The 20,714-nt window shown below is 42.3% G+C and overlaps 1 protein-coding gene across 8 annotated transcripts in view; it reads left to right on the top strand.

Moving 5' to 3' along the window:
* Positions 1 to 20,714, top strand: part of Lmo7 (LIM domain 7) — a 216,058-nt gene that overhangs the window by 104,619 nt on the left and 90,725 nt on the right. For all 8 annotated transcript variants that reach the window (XM_052732559.1, XM_052732566.1, XM_052732565.1 and 5 more), the window contains exon 4: positions 10,918 to 11,024. In XM_052732559.1, the coding sequence (XP_052588519.1) occupies positions 10,918 to 11,024 (107 nt within the window). The remainder of the gene's footprint in view (positions 1 to 10,917; positions 11,025 to 20,714) is intronic.

Below are 20,714 nucleotides of genomic sequence, written 5' to 3'. Positions count from 1 at the left end.
GTGGGCAAACAGCCTTCACCAGATCGCTCAGTCCTTTCCCTCTGGCTTTCTGCTGCCCTGAATTGCCAGCTCTCAGCTCTGCCGCTCTTACTGTGGTGGTTTTTGCTCCTGCTCTGCCAAGCAGTGCTGGCATAAACTCGGTTGCCACACTGCTGGCAGTGCAGCCGTGGATAATCTCCTGGTCCCTCCGTGTCTCTTGGCAGTTCCTCTACCCTCTGGTTGGTCTCTATTCCTGTTCTCTTGTGGCACAAAACTTAACTGCTGCCCTTGCCCTCAGCTCCTTGGCTCTGAGCAATGACCAAGCTCTTTTCTTTGATAACCAAGAAAACTTAAAAGACAAAATGAAGCAGGGTATAATGATATACACCTGTACCCCCAGGCCTCAGGAAGTTGGGGCAGGAGGATCTTAAATTTGAGCCCTATCTGGGCGATATAGGGAGATCCTGTCTCAAACAGATTAACAGAAAAGGATTAAGACTACTTTCTTTCCTTATAAGTAAAATGTAAAACCTGGACTGATGAATATCTACGTATACATGATATTCCTAAAATGTGTATGTATTTGTTGATAACTGCATTTGTTATTATCTAAACAACATAAGCTATAAGATTGAGGGTGCTTTTACCTCAAAATAAATTAAAAAGCTAAGATTAGCTGAACACGATGCACTTAGAAAGCTGAGGCAGGAGAACTGACATGAGTTCAAGGCCAGCCTGGACTGTCTAGTGAATTTGAGGTAAGTGAGATCCTCTTTCAAAATGTCCTCAAAAGCAGCCAGGACTAGCTGATCAAATTGTTACCCAACTTCTTTCTTTTTTTTTTTTTTTTTGGTTTTTCGAGACAGGGTTTCTCTGTGTAGCTTTGCGCCTTTCCTGGATCTCGCGCTGTAGACCAGGCTGGCCTCGAACTCACAGAGATCCGCCTGCCTCTGCCTCCCGAGTGCTGGGATTAAAGGCGAGCGCCACCACCGCCCGGCCCAACTTCTTTCTTAATGGGATCTATACAGTTAAAGTACAAATTTGAATACATTTTAGTCACCCCCTACTTAGTGGTTGCTTAAAAAGAAATTTGATCACTTGTTTATATGCCATGAAAGTAGAATTCCAACACTTTGGAGGAATAGTATAATATGGACTCCAGCATCTCTCTCTAGGGATTTCAGTGCACAGTGAAGAACACTGAGTTCTATTTGATATTGCTTTTCTCTCTTTGCCTCTCAAGACTGAAGACTTCTGGGGAATATTCCTCTAACATGGACTGTGCTTGACAAAGTCTAGAATGAAACTCAAGTTTCCATGTGTCTACCAGGCTCCTGGGCATAGGCAGTGACAATGTTTTGTGACTTTGCTCTATGGCAAGCAGCTAGGCTGCCGTTTCTCTGCTTCACTGTGTATCAACTTCATCTGCATGGCTCCTCTGTGTTTGCATGGGACCGGCTGGTGACTGGTGTCTGCAAACAGTCAACTGGTGTCCGGTCAACAGATGACTTCAGCTGGATGCCTCTGCTTCAAAGGATGCCTACCTCTACATCACTGTGAACATTTTGAGACTTCAAGGCTGCATCAAAATAAGAAAGAAATTGGGATTTCTAAATCACTGGGCCTAAGTGATATACTCTAAGTAATACATGTCATGTACTCTCCTGCATTTTAAAGGTTTTGTTTGCAGTTAGGCTTGCCCCCTTCTGCTACTTCTAAATGTAGGTTAAGTTTTTCTGCCTGGCCCACAGTCAGGACAAATCTCTATCACCTGCCAGTCCCACAGCCCCTCAGACCCAACCAAGTAAACACAGAGACTTGTATTGGTTACAAACTGTATGGCCGTGGCAGGCTTCTTGCTAACTGTTCTTACAGGTTAAATTAATCCATTTCTATTAATCTATACCTTGCCACATGGCTCGTGGCTTACTGGCATCTTCACATGCTGTTTCTCATCGTGGTGGCTGGCAATGTCTCTCTGACTCAGCCTTCCACTTCCCAGCTTTATTCTCCTCCTTGTCCCGCCTACACTTCCTGCCTAGCCAATGGCCAATCAGTGTTTTATTTATTGACTAATTAGCAACACATTTGCCATACAGAACATCCCACAGCATCTAAAGCTACAAGAAGAGTCTTGATTGACTGGGAAGTAGGACTTCTGGGTGGTATCTTCTAGGAGCTTTGGAGCTGCTAAGAGCTGCTCTTAAGGCAGATCCCTAAGCACAGCTTCAGTCACTTTCATAATTGCTTGGGACTTTGAGCTTAGTCATCTGTGATGAATCCCTTTATTAGCCTTGTCTCTATAAAAATTCTTATTTCAGACAGACATGTCTTGACCTTATCTACTCAGGAAATATTGACAGAAAGGGGTCCAAGTGGCGGACTGCAATGACCAGACGTTTGTTTGCATGTCTAGTTTTATACTCAGGAGGAACTGGGATGTGGAGAATTCTGTGATGTGTGTATTCTCTCTGCCCTTTGGAAGTCAACACAGTTAATATTTATCACTGAAGATTTGTTATTTATTTTTGATCCTTCAAGTAATAATGAAAATGACTTAGGAGCCAGTACAAGCCTAGGTGGTGTAGTTTTAATGAGGATATAGACTTTTGATAATGAACAATTTGATGTGTAATGGAAAATAAATTTGGAACATAGTATCATTCATGTAAGTCAGACTATATGCAACATTTTAAAATGTATAAATATTTGTGTGTATGTGTGTGTACATGTGCATGTACAGGTCAGAGGTCAACCCTGAGTTCCCCTGGGAGCCACTCACCTTTAAAATTTATTATTAGTTGTATGTATGCCTGTATGATGTATGTGTGTGGGTATGCACATGCCGTGGCATGCATGAGGAGGTCAGTGGACAGCTTTGTGAAGTCAATTCTCTCCTACCTCTTTTAGTGGGTTTGAAGGATCAAACTCAGGTCACCAGTCTTGCATGGCGAGTGCTCGTAGCCAGGGAACCATCTCACAGGCTCTGTCCACCTTGATTTTTGAGACAGGCTTTCTCATTGGCTTCTGTTCCCTGAGCAGATGGACTGCTCAGTCATCAAGGTCCAGGCTTTCCAGTGGCTGAACCACCAGTGTGCACCACCAAGTCCAGCATGGTTAAGTGGGTCCTTGGGATCAGACTCTGGTCTTCCTACTTGCATGGTGAGCACTTTATCAACGTTGCTTTTCCCCAGACACACAACATTTTAAAAAGAACATTACAGTTTTAAATACATTGGAGAGGGCACCTCTTAGAAATAATTTGTTGAGAAGAGATTCATGTAACATAAATTTCCAAGTTAATCATTTAGTGCTATTTATAGTAACTCGTCATCACTGAGCATTTCAGGACTTCAAAGTAAAACATCTTGGTCATTAAGTAGTCTCTCCTTGTCTCCTTCAGTCTCTGGCGACCACCAGCCTGCATTCTGTCTCTAGGGGTATAGCCATCTTAAATGGCACGTGTGACCTTTGAGTACTGGCCTATCTCACTTAGCATTATGGTTTGGAAGCTCACCTAACCTGTAGAGCGTGTTTGTATTTTGTGGTTTTTTTTTTTATGGGTGAGCAACAATCTTGAATGCTGACATTGCATGTTAATGGACATGTGAACTGTGTCTGCATCTGTGTGTTGTTCAGAGTTTGGCTATTAGTGTGCATGCTTGTGGACTTGGCTGAGCATCTCCTTGGTTCTCAGGGATATACTCCAGAGGGGAAGGCATGGAGGTGGGTGTGACATTGGGCAGAGGAAGAAAATAGTGAAGTCATAAAAGGAGAGAGTCCTTGTATAGATGAATGAGAGCTTACTAAAACCCATGTGGCTAATTTAGGTCCCTGACATTCATCTCATTGATGTCTGTCTCTGGTAAAAGGACAAGAAAATGTGCTAAAGTAATATAAGAATGTTACTCGTTAAATGTTTCTAGAAGGCAACTGGTTTGACAGGCTCAAAAGGGGAGACCTTAGCAAAGACTCGCCTCACCTCTGACCTGGGGTTTGAACGTTTGTCAGCTTTATGCTGCTCTCATACTCCCTGTTCAGGATTTATAAAGATGACAGAGCTCAGATGATTAAGACATGTGCTTGTTTAAAACTGGACATTAATGGGATGAGGTGGGACACAATTTGTATTTGGATGTAACTGGATGTGAGAGCTGTTTCCTGCCCACCCCCACCACCTCCAGAGAGTGAGCATCCTAAGGGGTGGGGTACAGTGGTAGCTTTAGGAGGAGGGGCAGGTGACTTGACCAGAAGGCTGTCAGGTGAGTGAAAGATCTTCTGGATTTGGGGAATCTTTGCCAGGTGCAGTCTCTTTGTCCTTCATTTACTTCTTGGTCCCCAGACTTTATGGTCACTAAAGGTATTTCATTGTCAAATTCTTGGAGTACTTTGCATTCCTCACGATTGTTGCTCACCGTCGCTCCCTACTCTCCCTTCTGGAAACTTCTTCTCTTCCCTCATGTTTCATAATACTTTCTTTTAGTCTGATTTCTCTGGGTGCTAGATTTTCTTTCTTGACTTTCTTTAACTGCCCTTTAAAGATACTGTAGTTGATTGGGAATCTTTATTCTCTTTCCCCTCCCTCCCTCCCTCTCTCCCTCCCTCCCTCCCTCTCTCCTTCTCTCCCCCTCCCCCTCCCCTTCCCTCTCTCTCCCTCCCCCCCTCCCCCTTTCCCCCCCTCCTCCCCCTTCCCTCTCTTCCCTCCCCCTTCCCTCTCTCTCCCTCCCTTTTTTTATTTCATGTTCTGGAACTCTAATGCAGGGCCTTGTGGTGCGGTCCAAATGCTCTACTACTGAGATACACCCTAGTGTTCTTTCATTTTCCATTTTCCCTTTGGAGACGGGATATCACTGTGTAGCCCAGGTTAATCTCCTGCTTGTGGTCTTCCTTTACCAAGAAGGCTCATCTACAACATTGAGTTGAACTATGGCCAGTACCTGCCTGACTTCTTAAACCACATTTTTTGAGCAGCTCTTATTTCTCAGATTGATTTGTTTTTTTTTATGTGTAAAGGCATTTTGCTAGTATGTGTGTGTATGCATGCTCTATGTGCAATGCGCTCAGAAAGTCAGAGGTAGGCATCAGATCACTGAAACTAGAGTTACAGATGGTTGTGAGCTGCCATGTTGGTTCTGAGAACCATACCCAGGTCCTCTGAAAGAGCAGCTAGGGCTCTTTAACCTCTTGAGTCATCTCTCCAGCTCTCCTTAAATTATGCTTTAAGATCAACTATTTCTCATGGGCTCTGAAATTGATTTATTATTAGCTGGATATCCTGACCAGGGCATCTGAAGTTCAGTATCTCTATACATTTTTGTGTTCCAAATTAGTGATATTCTGTGTCCCTTATTGTGAAATGACCATGATAGCCAGTTTCCAGCGTGATTCTCCCCTTCTGATAAGTCACTCCTGTGTACCGAGGAATTATACAATCAGCTAGGTGGTCAAGTACAGAGTTTTCACTTTTGTAGTGAGAATTCCAGAGTGCTGAAGTCCATTCTAGAATCTGCTTTCTGATTAGAGCAAAGCCTCAGGAGAGAGAAGGGGAAGAATGGAGTTAGAAACACCAAGCACACAGGCATCACTGGTGTTGACAACAGTCCAGAACCTTGAGTCAGTAAGTGTTGCTAGAATTGAGAAATAGTTTTCAGGCCTAGGTTAAATTCAGATCATTGGCAGGAAAACAGGGCTAATGATGAAGTTGAGGGTGTGGCTATAAAATCTTTTGAGTTCCTAGAAAGATATAAGACAGTGCCTAGAACTGTCCAGGCCAGCAGCAGGGTGCCTAAGGTGCTGCAGGGTATCATCCCTCAGTCTTCTCTGAAGTAGAGAAGGCTTCTCTTGACTTCCACAGGAGTGGCTGTCTGCAAAGGTACTGAAGCCTAGTCAGCTTCGAAGCAGAGCTGCCTTACCTGTGAGAGAAGGGTGTTTATGGAAGCATGGCCAGCCTTTACAAAAAGCCCCAGACTCTTTAATTACCCCAAATGTCTACAGGCAATATGGGAAACCGACTGAGGGACCTACACAGCGGCTCCCAATAGGCTGCTTTGCAAGGAAAAAGGAAAACTGAAGACAGTTCCTGACTTTGGGTCCTAACAGAGAAACATCCCACATTTCTGGGGACAGGTGGCTCTTCTGTGCCTTTACTTTCTCCACACTTTGACCTGGAGAGTGCTTGTGCTTTGTGTGTTTCCCCACCAATTCAAGTCTCCTACTCTTCTGTTGTGTTTGCCTTTATTTATTCCCATAGCAACACTGTAAACAAAAAGGAGCTATCTAGATACCATTAGGGGTTATCATTTTTTTGTTTGTTTTTGAGATGTCACCTTTGGCCCTGAAAGTGTAGGTATTACATGTATTTAAAGCAGGCTTTCAGGACGAGAAGAGCGGTAACTTCCTTTTCATTCAGAGGCAGTTGGGTTGAGAGGAGCTGTACTCAACGGCTCTACTTCAGGATGGAACTTGCCCAACCTCATGCACAAGTGGAGCTGACTTTGATGATATTCCACTTTTTGATCTCACTTTGATAAGTGATAAGTGATAAGAATTTTGGGGTTATGGTCCAGTGAGAGGAGGGATCAGTGTGTGTGCTGGATAGTTTTATGTTAACTAGACGTAAGCTAAAGTTATCTGAGAGGAGGGAACCTCGATTAAGAAAATGCCTCCATAAAATTGGGTTATAGGAAAGCCTGTAGGGAATTTTCTTAGTGATTGATGGTGTTGATAGTGGTGGGGTGGTGTTGACCCTGGGCTGGTGGTCCTGGGTTCTATATAGGAAAGCAGGCTGAGCAAGCCATGAGGAGCAAGCCAATAAGCAGCTTCTGCTTCAGTTGCTGCCTCCAGGTTCCCACCTTGTTTGAGTTCCTGTCCTGACTTCCTTCAGTGATAGCCTACAACATGGGAATGTAAGCCAAACAAATTCTTTCCTCCCCAACTTTCCGTAGTCATAGAATTTCACCACAGCAATAGCAACTCTAACTAAGACAGTGGGTAAAAGCATCTGCCACACAAAGTTGGCAACCTGAGTGCGATTCTTAGAACCCATGGTAGAATGAGAATTTCGCCACCTGAAAGTTGTTCTCTGGCCTCTACATGTGTGCTGTGGCATGCATGCATCCATACTAGCATATAAATATCATACACACACCCCAATGCACACACACACACACACACAAATACATATACTAAACAAATACGTTAATAAACAGAATTTCTGAGGCCTTGGGAGAGAGTGTGAATTTTTTTACATGAGTGCAGTGTAAATCACTAGTGTCCAGACAATGAAGTATTGGAGCCAATGTTCTAGCGTGGCCTGATGATCCTCATATATTGTTTATGTCCTTGTATAGTCTTGACTGAGCAGGGCTGGTCTCTGGAACTGTTGAATCTTATAGAAATGATGGGACAAGACTTTAAAAGCCAGGAAGTGCAGCTTCCGCTTGCTCCTCTCACATCATTGGCTCTATCGGGCAGTCCTATGGAATCATCTGTTTGCCAACCACATGAGTGAGTCATCTTGTGAACAGCCGCAAAACCAGGAGAGCCTTTAGATGACTGCAGACTGGGCTGACTTCTCACTTATAGCTGGATGAGGGGTCCTCCATGTCAGAACCACCTAGTCCAGGCTATCCCACATTCCAGACTCTGCAAAATTACCAGAAGCCACTGTCTTAGGATCTTTTATTTTGCAGCATTGTATAACTATGAGAAGTCCTGCAATCAACCGATACAAACTGGAGAACTTTTGTAGCTCTTTCTGGCATTTTTATCCTAGTGTCTTAGTAAGTATCACTTTCCTGATGATCAATCAGAGGTGGAGAGGGGGCTTCAGAGAGTATGAAAATCTCAAGATGACTTTTTCTGTAGTGTTTTCCTTCCTTCCTCCCCATACAAACACTGTAAATGAGAAGGAGCTACTTAGATATATTAGAGCGTATCATTATTAATTATTATTATTATTAATTATTATTATTATTTTGGTTTGTTTTGAGAAGTTACCGCTGGCACTGAAGGTGTATGGATCATCATCGTGTATGTTTAAAGCAGGCTCATTTCGACAGGAAGTCTTTTCTAGCGATTGGGCTATGGCATATTTGAGAGATTGGGGGTTTGGTCACCGTTCTTCTTGTGGAGAGAATTGCCCGCCGTTGTAATGGGTTGCAGATCTGTATGCCACTCACTGCATGGATAAGAAACATGGGGCCAGAAAGCATAACTAATCTTTCTAAAGCCAGTCCTGGCTCCCAATTAGATGAGGTTGATTTCCATTTGTGCTTTGTTGTTATTATTGTTTTATTTTTGCACCCCCCCCCCCCCGCCCCACTCCTTTTTTGGTAGTTTCAAGTGAAAATAATTCCATCCAGTGAAGGCTAAATGCTTTCTTTTTATTATGCTGAGCTGGGTGTGGCTGCTTGATGTTGGAACAGACATGAAAATTTTATTTTATAATTTTGTATATCCCCTGAGGCAATGCTCTGCCTGGATCCTTTGAAACTGCAGGAAATAAATTACCAGTGGGCTCCAGTCCAAGATGCGATGATGTAGGTTACAATTCTGATTGGAGTAGGACCCATTCCCAGTGCATAGGCCATGTGTGAATTTATATAGAAGGTTTTTCTGCTTTAAAACCGAATACCACTAAGCTTTTAAAATGGCATTCTGCTTTGTGGCTGGTAAAAAGGCTTTTACTTAAGAGTAGGATATAATCGCAACACTTGGGTGTTTCCTTGAACTTTGTTCCTGATGGAGTATGGCCACTTTCGGTTTGAAGTGGTTTCTCTCTAAATACTTAGATGGGTTTTGAGGAATCTTTGGCCTCTCCCTTACCGGCTCGTACATTTTGTTCACCAGGTGAGTACCATTATATTTTTGTAAAATATGCTGGTTGTTTTTACTCTCAGTTCCTTAAGATTATTCTATGTTTGATTTCGTTTCAGTACTTTATTATTTATTTATCTGTGGTTCCAGGCACCCTGCGGGGGTCTTATGTCTGCTAGGCAAGCATTCTTCTACTGTCCTATATTCTCAGATGATAGTTCATGTGACTTTAAGCATTCAGAGCCAAGTTAGGCAGATATGAAGATGCTTAATAGTTTATTTTCTCTTTTTTATGTGAGATTTGCTTCCTGTCGGGTGTGGGATGTTGGCCTAATGATTCATTTTTGTTGTCTGCTCTTCTGAGAGTAGGCATTATTAAAATGGTTAGCTTGTGTTTTCAAATAATTACAGATAGTATAGCATTTAGAAACTGTAAGCTTAACAGTGAAATTATCATTGTGTTCCTACTAGAATTTTGGTAGTAAGTTACACACGTGTGTGTGTGTGTGTGTGTGTGTGTGTGTGTACATGGTTGTACATGTTCATGTATGCATGGATGTGTATATATGTGAACACATGTATATGGAGGTCGGAGGTCAATTTTGGGTGTCTTCCTCAGTTTCTCTCCACTCTATTACCCCCTTTCCTACATAAAGTCAATTTAAAATTAAGTGATCTGTTTAGGTGGCTCAATTTTTTTTTTTTACTTAGAAATTTCTGAAATCTTTGGGGCCAACTTATTTCAAATGATACAAACATTTCAGTTCCTACTCATCCTAGTCACACTGCGGTTGCTGAGACATCCTGGAACAACCTCCCACATCCACAAATAGTTTGTTGTTGTTGATTGTTAGTGTCTCTCCCTTCCTTGCCAGTCAACGCTGCCTTTCTCTGGTCACACTTTCCCTTGCACTTTTCTGAAGTCCCCTTATTCTCCGAGGAACCTAAGTGGCTGAGTTGGCCTGCTTGCCTCTCATTTTTTTTTTCCTGATCTTCTCAATTATCCTGGCTTTGCTGCCTGTGCGTAGGAAGTCCTGCCTTCTCCAAGCGGCAGATTGTCTTCTGGTCTGTGGAGGGAGGGATGTGGGTGTGGCTGCAGGGAGGCCCACACCACAGCGGCGGTGTTGCCAGTCAACCTAAGTGGACAAGCGTGTGCTAGCATGCAAGCGAGACATTCCCCTGCCCACAACCCCAGCAAAGCAAAAGTAAAGAGTCCACACGGAGTCACCAGGAACTCAGCCACACAAAGTACTTTTCTTTTTCAAGAGCAGTAAAGGGTGATGCCAAAGCTAATCCTAGTAACCAATATGTGTGGCTGCGATGCAGAGCTCTGAAAATAGAATATATCGTGGTCTCGCAGCAGCTTAGCATAATGGCAAGCATTGGTTTGTGAATCAAGGATCGGGGTTTTGAAATTAGATAGGAGGGCAGGCTTGGAGGTGGGGGATAGGTTTTCAGTTTTTTTTGGAGGCAGCTCTTCAGACAGGTGCAGGGAACGAGTAATATGCCACTCCCCAATGGTACGGTTCAGCCAATAAGCACCAGGCTTCTCCTGGGCCCTATAGCATGGTCTCTGTGCCTGTCACGAGCTGGCTCAGCAACCAAACCCAGATTCCAGGTGTGGTATTCCACAGCCATTCTGTAATTTGTAATCATAGAAACAGAACGTTCCTCCTCTTATTTCTTCCCTGCCAACAGTTTCTGGGTGGGTGAATGTCAGTAGCTGGAGTTATTTTTAAAGAGGTGAAGCTTGCCGTGCGAAGCTGGGAAGAGGGCGTTTGTTTGCAGAGCAGAGCTGACATCAAAGTGTAGATTACTGCTCACTGGCTAGGCGCTTGTCCTATAACAGGTAATGTTTAACGTGCCAGTCACAAAGATCACAGAAACAGTGTATGCTCGGCCAGAGATACAGCACTTTTTATGCTCTGGAAGACTGAAAGGCTATACGTGTCCGCGGACTTTTTTTTTCCCCTCTCAAATACACTTATGCGCTGTTCTTGCCACCGCCTCTTTGGCTGACTATAATTGGACTTTGAAGCTGGGAATTTGTATCATAAAAATTGGTAACCTTTGTCTGAGAGCAAGCTCAGCTAAACAATCACTTTCCAATTCTTTTCACAGGATAATATAAACGTTTTTTTGAAAGCTTGTGAACAGATTGGATTGAAAGAAGCCCAGCTTTTTCATCCCGGGGATCTACAGGATTTATCAAATCGAGTCACTGTCAAGTAAGTTTCACTAGTGTGTTTTACATGTATAATATGCCATAGATAAATGTAATAAATAGGTATATATTTTTTAAACTGAAGGCTTGCAGCTTAATTGAAAATAATTGCCGAGAGATTTTTGCGATTACAGAACGATCTTTCCTCTCTCTGTCTCATTCCAAAATAGACTCTTTAAAAAATGGCTTGGGGACTGAGAGTGTGAAGCCAGCTGTAACTGATACTGTGTCATGATCTTGTTGTAAATCTCTGTACTGACCAGAGTGGCGGTTTGTATTGTAATATTTTCCAGCATGATAGTGTTTGGTTGCTAATGGTGAGGATATTTATTATAATTATGAAGTGAATTTAGAGGCTATTACTATAATTTAAGGTAAAAAATAATCAGTTTGAAGTAGTTTTTAGGTAGTTGGAAACAGGACATGATTCTTAACAGAAAAATGACAGGAAACAACCGGTAAAAGCCACTTGTTAATGTTTAGAAGGACTACCTGCCTTAGGACCAAAGACCTCACTGATTGTGGTTGCTTTTAAAATAGTGAACCTTTCCCCACTGTTTCAATACTTTGGACGAGGAGGTAAATGTGGATGTGCACACACATCTGCGGCTACTCTGTTGGAGTTTATGTGGGCAGTAGTGCTCGTGTGTGAGTGAATGGTTTCGGGAACATGGTTTTAAGCTGTGACAAGATATATTTTTTTTCCTACACATCTAATTTGCATCCAGGAAATCACTAATACAATTGTGTCACCAGGAGAATGTGACATGGAAGTTATATAATTTTGAAATAATGCTTACCTCCTTATCCGGCTCTTGGACTTAATTAACATTTTTCCAAGTGAGGAAATGCTTTTGTTCTATTTGTAGAAATAGTGAAAATGGAAAACTGCGTCTATGCTTTAGATAAAGTTTGTGCACTTATGCTCAGTATTGAAGCTTTAGTCATTAGTAAAATCAACTATCGAATCTTGAACAGGGCCATTGTTTCATGAAGAAAAACAATGCCACAGGTATTTCCAATGGTCCGCATTGTCTCCTAGCAGTCTAACCTAAAATCCCAAGCAGCAGGGGATGCTTTAAAATCAGACAGTAAATATTTCAGAGGAGCAACCTGTCCCACACCGACTCACCTCTCTGTAGCGTGTTTTCCCAACTCCACAGCGGTGATAGGTACCTGGAAGGGGAGTCTGTCCATTTCTGTTGAATTGAAACAAAGCTCAAATCCTAAGTTTGGCTGCTGAAAATGCTTACTTCTGCCATACACAAGGTCCTTTTAACTTCCATTCAAAAGTGCATTTGCTTAATTTCCTTTCCTAAGACCTATCTGGGCAAAGAAACTGAAGCCTTCAAACTGTTCTTTCCCTTAAGCTGGTGATACGTATGAAGGCTAAGTGAGTTCCCCTCCACAATCATGTGGCTTTGAACCTCGGCAGCCTGTGCGTGAGAACTAGGCGAAACAAGTTTGTGGGCCCCTAATTTCGAGGGTGTTGCATGTAGGGCTTGCCCGGAGCCGCTTTCAGGAGTGGTTGGGTCTAAAAGGTTGACAAGAAATCAGTTTCTGGGCTCAGCCTTCAGTGAAATTTACTTACTGACAAAGTGAAACTGGGCTTGTGCGAGGCTGGCAGAAAACCTGTTGGAGTGGAAACCACAAGCCTGTCATAGCAAGGTGTGCCTCGGTCAGGGTGAGAGCCCGAGCCACAGCTCTGAATCTGCTGGAGAACTTTCCGTGCTTGTGTCTTGCCGGGCCATAAAGGGTGAGCTCTGGGTCTACTGTAGTGGGAGGCTCAGGCCCTCCCGGAAAAGACTGAAGATCACTGGCAAATGACCTCCCCTGTGCTTTGAGAAGGAACTTTTCTTTAAAGGAAGCAGGTTTAAAGAAAGGCAAATCAAGAGAAGTGTGGTTGTTAGTTTTGGTTGTTATGTAACGTGCAAATTCCTGTAGGTCAACTCTTGTCCTATCATTATTGTAGATTAAAGGACTTGGCATCGATTAGATCAGTGGTTCTCTTGTGGAGGCAGTTTTTCCCCCCTGGGGACATTTGGCAATGTATGGAGACATTTTTGATTGTCATAGTTGGTGTGGGGTGCTACAGGCATCTATTGAGTAGGCCACGGTGATACTGAGTGCCCTGTAGCCCATAGGACAGACTCAATGAGGGAGGGTTTTCCTATTCCAGCAGGAATACTGCTGGGGTTCAGAAATTCTGATGTAGACATAGAAGTCCCTCTTTGCCAGCAAAATAGCCACAGGGAAATGAAAGACTCTGACCGGACAGACTTGTGACACTACTATGATGTCACTTCATGTTTACTGTCATCGAATAACTGCGTTTCTGTGATAGTATGTTTATTTCAATGGCAAGGCTCATTGTGATTTGTCTGAGAGTGTGAATGTGCGTAGTACTCTTGAGATTGTTGTGCTCATCTGTAGACATTCAATTTAGCAAAACTGTAGTAAGCCATTTGATTATTTTAAGTGTGCTGACATTATTGAACCATTCAGGCCACATCTAATTGCTTACAGACTTATGCTGGCCTTGGCTTCTCATGCAAGGTAGCCACGGTATACCAAGAGAAAAGAGGAGTAGTTAATATACTCTGTGTTGTGGAGCAGGAGGCGTTTTTGTTGGTGGGTGGAGGAGACACGTACACTGGGCACATTGAGTGTGGGAGAATTGAGTGTTTGAAAGTGAGCAGAGAGAACAGAGCAGTTAAAGAGCTGGTGGCAGTGACTGACTGTAGGAATCCACATCCTGGATTGTGTCCATTGTTTTTAGTAATTTGTGACTTCAAATTTAATTCGCCACAAATGTCCACCATTGAAACAGAACTAGAGTACTCTTTCTGCCTCCGTAATTGTACACCGTCACATATGATCTAGTTTCCTCAGGTATTTTGCTTTGCAGGGAGAACTAGTTTGAAGTTTTTCAAGTACATTTGAATGATTCTATTCATTTTGGTATTGGGTCTTATTCATAAATCAGTCGGATCCATTTATAGTTTTTCTTCGAAAGGGTTAATAAATAAACTTAGGATTTAGTCTCCATGAATGACAGGTGGAGAACTAACCCAATATGTGACCATGAAACTTAGCTCATATCATTTTAACATTTTAACCAGTTTACTGAGTATCCACACTGAACTGAACATACATAATCCATGGGGAATGAGTGACGAGGCACCCCCTACCCAGTGACCACAGAGGCATGCTACAGCACACTGGGGACTCCTCACAGCAAGGGCCAAGGTCTTTGTGATGGTATCTGGTCAGAAAGAGAGGTACAGAGTGACTGATTCTATCAGAAATTAACTCATCAGAGAAGAGTCCTAGATTTTTCTTACAGGACTTGGAGTTGGTGGCAAGGTCGGGCTGAACATTTAAAAGTTTTAACAGTATATGTTTAACAATTTCTGACTTATAAGCTAAAGCATATTTAAAACATTGCTTAAAACAACTTTTTCTTTGTGTGAGTACATGTATGTATGTGTGGAGTGTGTGTGTGTGTGTGTGTGTGTGTATGTAGTGTATGCCTGCGTGTGCACAGGTACACTAACTCATGTGTGCACATGTGGAGGCCAGAGGTTGATATTGGTGTCTTCTATCAGTTTTCACTTGCATTTTTGAGACAGGGTCTTCTACTGCCCTGAAACTTGCCAAGTAGGCTAGTCTGGGTGGCCAGTAAGGCCCCAGCCTCTGCCCATCTCCACACCGAGTGCTTCAGTTACAGGCATGTGGCCCTGCGCCGGGCTTCTGAGGTCATGCTCAGGATCCTAACTCAGGCCCTGCGCCGGCCTTCTGAGGGCATGCTCGGGATCCTAACTCAGGCCCTCACGATTTGCCCAGAAAGTACTTTGCCTACTGAGCCATCTCCCCAGCCCATTCCAAACAATTTCTCTCAAACATTTGAAGTTGCAGATTTGAACAGACTGTAAACATGTTTGTTCCCTCCACCCCCTCCACATTCCAATCTAGATTTTAACACTTCTTCAGATGCATTCTGTTCATAACATAATTACAGAATGACAGTGCTTTTGAACACAATATTTCTGTCACGAAAAGAAATTATTTTCTACTATGGGCTTAGTGCCGCATTTCTTAGGTTAGTAACACTTTAAGTATAAAATATAACTTTAAATAATGCTGTTCTCTGCGTTTTTCTTATGTATTACTTTAAGAGTGCAGGAATCAAGATTTTTTTTTTCCATTTTTAAACACTTGCTAGCTGCCAAAGGAAGAATGGTTAGGAGTAAAATTAGTGTTAATATTGTTCCATTGTGAAAATAATGGAAAGCTCAAAATGGCATTTCAGGTGTGCGGGTCTCTGGCTTCAGAAGCCAGCTTGATTTTTGTCACAGCACTGTGAAGTCATTCAGGTTCCCAGCTGGGACTGTGTTTGGAAGTCTGTCAAATGGAGCCTGAGTGTGTGTGTGTGTGTATATGTGTTTATCTGTAGTTTTTTCATGTAGGTAAAAATAATTTATTTTGAGTACTTTCTATATTAAGATTATTATTATGCTTGTTTTTTTTAAGTGTTTGTGTCTCTGAGTATATGCCAAGTGTGTGGGTGCTCTCAGAAGCCAGATGAGGGTGTTGGATATCCTAGAGCTGGAGTTACAGGCAACTGGTTGTGAGCCTTCTCACATGAGTGCTGGGAACCAAGCTTGAGTCCTCTGGGGGAGCAATGAGTGCTCTTAATCATAGAACCATTTATCCAGCCCCTATTTTTTTTTTAATTTAAGCCTGGTTTCAGATCTTTCATTGCAAGTTTGTCTTTTAAATGAGCATCTCACCATCTTCATCTTTATTTATTTATTTAAAGTAAGCTTAGCACTACCCAAACTTGGATCTGTCTCTTGAGCGTGGTGACTTCCACCTGTCACTGTGTGTTACTATTTTAAATGTCCCCTTCCTATTGATTCTCAGAAGAGAGGGCAGAAAGGAAGTCCATTGTGCTGTGTCCATCTGCATCTCCTTGCACCATTCTTTGGGGACAGGAACTTCCTGGGAGGGGGACATTAATTCCTCTGGGGGTTCTGAGGCCCCGATGGAGGCCAGCAGGTGAAGCTGGTGCATGGTCTTCCCTTGCAAAGTCTGAGCATCTAAGAGTCCTCGCCTCTGCCAATGCCTGGGAAACATGAGGCAGGTCTGAGGTTAAGTCCGAGCAGAATGCAGTTTTTATTTATCTGTTTTTCACCGTTTCTAGTTCTTAATCTGCTTCCCAGAATCAAAGGCTTCTGGGTGTCAGCTCTTCCTTAGCTTTCTCTACTTCAAATCTAAAAATGATTCTGCCTGATTCTGCTTTGGCCTGCTGGCTGCCATTTCACACTCCAGTCTGGCCAGGGTCTTTATCTTCACAAGCAACCTCACCTGTGTTCATGCTTCAAAGAGTTTCCCTCCGTGGCTGAGCTGATCAGCGGTTGACATGAGTCAGCCCACGGGAGTCCGACAGTTCATTGCTTCCCCCATCAGATAGCAGGCCTTTCAAAACAAGGCCCAAGGAGACAGGCATCTCTCTGAAAGACATTCATCTGTATCTCAAATCATTATCTGTATGGCCACCTCTGCTCAATGAGTCCCTCTTTAAAAATTACATGCCCAAGCACATCTGTAGTCTTCCAGCTGTTTGTTTAGATATCCATTTCTTTTAGATTTACTTTGTGTGAATGAATGTTTTGCTTGCATGTATGTCTCTGAACCACATGTGCCTGGTGCCCCTGGAATTCAGAAGGAGGTCCTGGATCCCCTGAAATTGGAATTATAGATGGCTGTGAACTTACCTTGTGAGTGTTAGCAACCAAATCCAGGTTGTCTGCAAGAACAACGAGCGCTGAGCCAACTCTCCAGTCCCTCTGCTGATTTTGACAGTGTGAGCTACCAGCATTAAGTCTTGCTTTTCTCTGAGTTGCTTGTTATGTTCTGGCCTGTTTTAACCAATCATCTGTGTGAGGGCAAAAGTATGTTTTGTTTTAGAAGAGTAATTTACTTGTTTATCATAGCAAAAGATTGATACAGAATTTACTGACAGGTACCTATAATCCGCAAATACAGTGGGATTTGCTTGACAATTTGACAAATAGTCCCATGAATTTATAGTTGGAATATATTGTGTCAAGATAAACCCATGGGAGGCTGAGATGTAAGTCAGTGGGTAGAGTGCTTGATCAACATGCACAAAATTCTAAGTTTGAATCTCTATAAACTGAGTATGGTCGTGTATGCCTATAATTCCAGGGAGGTGAAGACAGGGGATGTACTAGGTATATCTGTAACCCCAGTATGTGAAAGGTAGAGGTAGAAGGATCAGAAATTTAAGATCATCTTCAGCTACACAGAGAGAACAAGGCTAGCCTGAGCTATCTGAGACCCTGCCCTTCTGATACCTGGCAAAGAGAGAAAAGATAAGAATGCACAATCACTTGAGCTTTTTAAACAAGGAACTCTTCTAACTGGGGGGGGGGGGACACAGATTTTTCCATTAGGTTTTCGAAGTTCTTATTCATCTACATATAAACTTTGGCTAAATCACAACACTATTTAAAACAAGGAGCATATATTATTCCTTTTATCTTCTGGAACCTAGTGTAAACATTGATTTGGAAATTGGATTTTAATTATAGTCACTTCCTGGGTACTTCAAAGTCATGCTCGGAAGGTGGGGAGAAGCTCGTTTCCCCGTTGTCCTGCCTTCCTCTCTTTGTTCTCATCACACACTCAAGGCTGATCTGGCAAAGCAGTCATTGAACTTCTCGTCTCAATTGCCTGTGACCTATCACCGCAGGATAATGATATGCTATATCACAACACTTTTTGAAACCTGTACAGTGTCAAAAAGGGGTGCGTTTATCACTCACTCACAAAGAGGAAACAAAGCCAAGTGGGAACTTTGGACCATGAGTCTTTCAAAGTAGTTGGTGGAAGTTTCAGTAAATTCTTCGATAGTTGTATAAATAATACATATTTACAACTACATATACAATTACATATTTGTAGACAATTACATATTTGCATTTGTGTGTTTACATGAAATATTAGAAACATTTCTATGTGTTTATATTATCATCATGCACCGTTCTCTATCTCGCGAACTCTAAAATATACACTTAAGAGTTCTGGGGTGGAAGATTGGGTTTACATCCCAGACTGTGGGATGTGAACTTCCCTGTAAAACTTAAAGGCAAGGAGGATAGAGTTTGAAAAGCAGACACTCCTGGTGGCGGTAATTTCTTATGACAAGTCACTAGTGTTACTTTAAGAAAACACTTTAGCAACAATTACAGGAAGCCTCATCTCAAAGCTGCTAGCAGACTGGTAAGGAAGCTACCTCTCTGGGTACATCTGCCAGTCTGCCACATTAAAGATCAGGTGTCCCCCTCCCCATCACACTGACTGTGACAGAACTTTGGAGACTGTGAACACCGAGAAAATTGACCTTTCCCTAGATGTTTGTTTGAACTGTTTCCACCAAACCTCTGGTTGAGTTTCAATCTCTTTTCTCTGGGAGCCAGCAAAAAAAAAAAAAAAAAAAAAAAAAAAAAAACTCGAGTGAGGAGTATGGCTTGCTGTGGACCAAGCATCTGGGATGAGTTTGGTGTCTTCTGAGTTGGGCTAATTCCTGTTCTCTGTATTTTGGTGGCAAATGACCTCAGCCAGGTCACGTTTCTTCCTTGTGATGGATTGGAGTCTCTGTAAGCTTAATGCCATGGCAAATGGTAATTCTTTGCTTGCTCTGCATCATGTTGTGTGCTAAACTCTGGAACTTACTGGGATGACCCAGGTAACTGTTGTTTGACTGAAGTCTAGAAAGTGCTACAGCAGGTGAGGCACCCTGCCTCCTGAGAGTGTTGGGCCGGTTAGAGGAAATCAGCATGCAAGCATGTAAGGACTGGCATTTAGTACATGCTCAATAAATGCTAATATGTTATTGTGAACATTTGAATGATTTAGCCACCTTTTTTTTTGTCCTGCATGTGCCTTAGAGGGAGAAAGTCACTTCTGGCTCCTTAGATTGTGTTTATCAGCTGCAAGTCTTTATTTTTCCAAATTTAGGGCATTTGGGACTCAGCTCTTCTTTTTACTGGGAACAGATCTTGACTAGATGCATGTTTCTTTAAAAAATATTTTTATTTTTAATTCTGTGTATAGGTATAGGTATGTTCATGTTAGTGTGGATGCCCACAGAAGCCAGAGGTGTGGAGTCTTCATAGAGCTGCACTTCAGGTGGTCATGAGCCACATGTGGGTGCTAAGAACTGGATTTTGATGCTTTACAAGAACAGCGCATATGCTCTCCCGCCCCCTTAAATAAATAATAAACAAATAATTTATGTTCAATTGGCTTGATAGACTTAATTTTGTTAAAATACGGAAGCTAGAATGAGAGAGGATTGCTGTTTGCTTCCACCATGTTACACGTGAGGTTTTTTTTAAGTCAACTTTGAAGAAATTCATTTTTTCACTGTATTTCCTGAAAATGTCAAGATTTTAATTTTAATTGATTTCTCTAAACAGCTTAACTTCCCCCATTTTAAGGAAGAAATATTTCACAAATTCAGATGACGCCATTAGCAGCACATTCAAACCCAAGCCTTTGCATTACTTAGTGGCTTATTTTTAGCATTGCCCCCTTCCCTCCTAGTTTTGTGAAGTGTCATTTCAGTCACAGAGAGGTGGCAGATGAGGTCAGAAGCTGGTATGGGAAAGGATTTTGGAGGACTTATGTTCTCTTTCCTCACGGAATGAGTTCATGATCTTGACTGAGCTCAAGTGTGAATTGCAAGCCACGTTGCCCACTGAGATCCGGCTGAATTCTCCTCTGGGAGAATGCCACTTTGTTTCATCAAAGTAGAAAGAACCTTGATTATATTAACTGAGGTATGATGCTTGGTCTTTCCAGTTTTACCTACATACGTTGAGAAAATAAAAAAAAGCAAAACCGAACAAATGTAGGAAATGTAGTTTTCTATTGATGTGTTTCTGTTGAGAGTTTTTTTTTCTTTTTTAAAAGTAGAACCTGGCTATCAAGTATTTAAAAGAACAAACATAGAAATTGTTTATTGGTTATTGTTTGTTTGCTTCTGGAAAGTTTAGGCTAATGAAACAGTCAAAGTTTAGGGGAAATTGCCTGGTATAATTTCTGGCATTCTGAGCCCCAATTCTGGGTGAGAATAGTGACTGAAGACTTCAGCCTTCATTTCTCAGGCACATCCTCCTTTTTTGAGCCTCTCCTAAACCTGGTGGAAGATTTAAAGTTATCACCCCGTCTTCTAACAAGCTTAGTGTTGTTGCCTCAGAAACCAGTGAGCAAACAGGCATAGTAACCCAGGCAAACAGTGCCAGTGCCACTGGAGAGACGCGGAAGGAGAAAGTCAACCTATCGTTATAAATCCAAGTGGTGCACACTAATATTCTTAAATGTGATCCGTATGATTTTTATAATGTTGTCATCTAAAAAGCAGATTAAAGCCATACTTTGAACCAACACAGTTCAGATTAGCCCATGCTTCTCAAGCTTTACAGGAAAGAAAGGAGGATTTAGTGAGCCTGAGAGAAGTGCCTGCTTTGAATTAAGTGCTGTTTGCATTAACACAGTTTAAATGGTTAGTTTACCAAGAGTTTGCTCTGTGGACTCAGAACAGTTTGGGGGAGACGTCCCCAAACAAAATATCAAGTATCAGAGTTCCTGCTGTTTCATT

The sequence above is a fragment of the Peromyscus californicus genome, unplaced genomic scaffold, assembly GCF_007827085.1.
Source record: "Peromyscus californicus insignis strain IS unplaced genomic scaffold, ASM782708v3 Scaffold_12__1_contigs__length_115047231, whole genome shotgun sequence".
NCBI lineage: Eukaryota > Metazoa > Chordata > Mammalia > Rodentia > Cricetidae > Peromyscus > Peromyscus californicus.
Note: the sequence above shows the minus strand (reverse complement) of the source record. Positions and strands in the feature narration are given on the sequence as shown.